General features: G+C 33.9%; 1 protein-coding gene across 1 annotated transcript; it reads left to right on the top strand.

Moving 5' to 3' along the window:
- Positions 1-839: 839 nt before the first annotated feature.
- On the top strand, positions 840-2203 carry LOC119643524 (myb-like protein I). The gene has a single exon (XM_038042891.1). It carries the CDS (start codon positions 968-970, stop codon positions 2006-2008), a length of 1041 nt encoding a protein of 346 aa, XP_037898819.1. The 5' UTR covers positions 840-967; the 3' UTR covers positions 2009-2203.
- Positions 2204-3004: the final 801 nt, after the last annotated feature.

Below are 3004 nucleotides of genomic sequence, written 5' to 3'. Positions count from 1 at the left end.
CTTTTATATGCATATAGGCTTGTACGTATGTTTGAGTATAGTGTGTTTCCAAATAATATAAAAAAAAAAGAATTATTCTGAAAAAAAAAAAACTAGCAATAAAACGTTTAAAATGTTTTCATTAATATTTCCAAGAATGATAAGAAATTCCACTATTTCATGCGAATTTAGCCTCGAACGTGAATAGAAGGAAATTTGATTTTGAATGAATTATTTATTTAGTTTACCCGATAACCTTAAGCAATTGTAATGTTATCTCTTAAAGAAATTGTTATACAAAAAAAAAAAAAATAAAAAAATAAAAAAAAAAAAATAAGACTGATTTAATAATAAACGTGAGTTGAGTTGCAATGAATTCGAATTCTTTTTTTTCTTTTTAAATTAAGATTCTACTTCAAATTAATTTAATTTCCTTTTTCAGAGTTCCAAGTTATTCCTAGAAACGATCGACTATTCGAAAAAGTTAAACAAAAAAAAAAAAAAAAAAAACACGAATGAAATAAATTAAAATAAAATATATTCTAAAACACAAACGAAAACTGCCTGAAATTTTAACTGATTTTCTTTTTCATAATTTTTTCCAAATAATTAAAAGTAAAAAGAAATCATACACAAAATCTAAAGTTACTAAGTTACTAAGAAAAAATAAACAAAAAAAAAAAAAAAAAAAAAAAAGAGGAAAAAAAAAAACTCTGTTAAAAAAATATTAACATAAAACTACCAGCAACAAAGTTGCAGCAACAATGTTTAACACAATAGTCAAAATTAATGTTTTTATGAAAATAGTAGAAATTTAAGTAAAATTTTGCAAAAAGAAAAAAAAAAAAAACAAAAATCACGCAAATCAAAAAAATTTAAAATTTTTCCAAATCTTTAAAAATAATAAATGAACATATAAGCCAAAAAAAAAGGGAGAGGAACAAAATAGATAAGACGGTTTCATTGCTTAGAGAAAAATCAATTTAGTATGGTGCGTATGAATGTTTCAGCTTCACCCGAACAAGCTACAACACAACAACAAAAACCCAATAATTTGTCTCATAAAAATAATCACAATAGCAACAGTAGTCTAAGCAACAATGTTGCTTCAACATCATCGTCAACGTCATCATTGAATAGTACTGCATCATTGGAGCAAAGTACCTCAGCAGGCATAGTAATGGTGGTACCGCAACAGCAACCGCAACAGCAACAGCAACAGCAACAACAACAACAAACGTCGCAACAATCACCACCAACACCTACAGCAGGCCAGACTCAAGGAATACAATCTCAGCAACAGCAAATTCAATATACTCATGTCCAGCATAATATGCAACATCATGTATTGCCTCAACAACAACAACAACAACAGCAGCAACAGCAGCAGCAACAACAACAACAGCATCAGCAACAGCAACAACAACAGGCTCAACATTCGCCTTCTGAAGCCAGTTCAAATCCTTCGTTGCCGGGCTCACCACCATTGCTGCAATCAACCGCTACGCCACCTCAGGGGGCCCAAATGGTAGCATCTGTGCCTTGTGCTGTACACCATCCCCAACAGCACCAGCAACAGCAAATGGCTTTAATGGCAGCCATGCAAGCACATATGGCCGCCACGGGTGCCGGACCATTACCACCGCATCCTACGCATATGCATCATCATCATGGTCCACCACCGGGACCACATGGGCCACCGCCTCTGCCACCGCCAAATCAACATGGTCATCAACCACTTGAGAACGGACATGTTGCTAGCGGTATCTCACCAAGCGGTTCCACAGCTAGTAATATTAGCTCAGGTAGTTCAGGCAATGGGATTAATGCAGGAAGCGTGCTGACAGCACCTGGTCCACCACCGCCAGGACCTGTTTATATACAATATCACGGGGAATTTTATCCAGCTGAATATTATTTGGCCCCTCATCCACATGAGGGCATTTGTCCACAACATCCACATCATCCCCAGCCAATGTGTGCAATACCAACCGACTTCGGTAAGTTTTTTTTTTTTTTTTGTTTTTAAAGTCAAGCAAGCGAGTTTGAGAAAAATGTTAAAAATTTCTGAATTTAATATCTGACGACACTCGCAGATAAATACATTGTAGTACTAATAGAGTATTAATTTCGAAAAATAATGCCATCGCAGATTAACACCAGTTTAGTAATCATCAGTTTACACCCTGACACCTGCACGTTAAAAGAAACAAAAAAAAAAAAAGAAGAACAAAAAATTCATAGATCAGACATCAAAATCCGAGCTCATTCAGTCATCCGTGCATTTAAATAGTAGAAAATTTATTATGTTAAGACTGAGAGAAAGAACGAGACACACACACACACACACACAGAGATAATGAGAGAGAGAGAGAATGAGAGAGAGAAAGAGAGAGAGAGAGAGAAGGAGTGCAAAGAAGTGCAAGTAGAAATCCCGTTGACTAGACTCAAGTGAAGTGATGCATAGAAAATGCTCTTAAATGAATTTCTCAAATGCATAAATTACAAGAGACGAAATGCAAAGAAACTGACGTCCACCCATAAATGCCTTCATAGATGTATGCAGTTACATATATATATAGGCATATGGCTTTATATAAAGAGGTTTGGAAAGCCGTTATCCGGCGCCATTTTTCAAAAACATCAGAGGCCAAAGCAAACATGTACGACATGACATTTACGAGCCACGATTTTTTCTCAAAAAAAAAAAAACATATTTAAATTAAAATTTTTTTTTTTTTTTCATTTTTATTATATAAGAGAAAGTGTGAATTTTTTTCTTTACTTTCGTTTACTTGAGTGCGTAGTTAGTTACATTTAAACCAAAAAAAAAATGTCAACAAACGAAGGTTTTGTCATTAAAACAGAAGTTGTGGTTGTTGTTTTCGTCATTGTTACTATTTAGCAAGTGTTTTTAGTGACGAGACGAATAAATGCTATTTAAGGATTTGTAATTCGATCGCCATTAATAAGTATAAAAACTAAATGAAAATAAACGCAGTGTCTGTAAGACCTCCTCTTCTAG

Source organism: Glossina fuscipes, unplaced genomic scaffold, assembly GCF_014805625.2.
Source record: "Glossina fuscipes isolate IAEA_lab_2018 unplaced genomic scaffold, Yale_Gfus_2 61172, whole genome shotgun sequence".
In the NCBI taxonomy this organism is placed as follows: domain Eukaryota; kingdom Metazoa; phylum Arthropoda; class Insecta; order Diptera; family Glossinidae; genus Glossina; species Glossina fuscipes.
The sequence above is the reverse complement of the archived record's forward strand: the minus strand, read 5'-3'. Positions and strand labels throughout refer to the sequence as shown.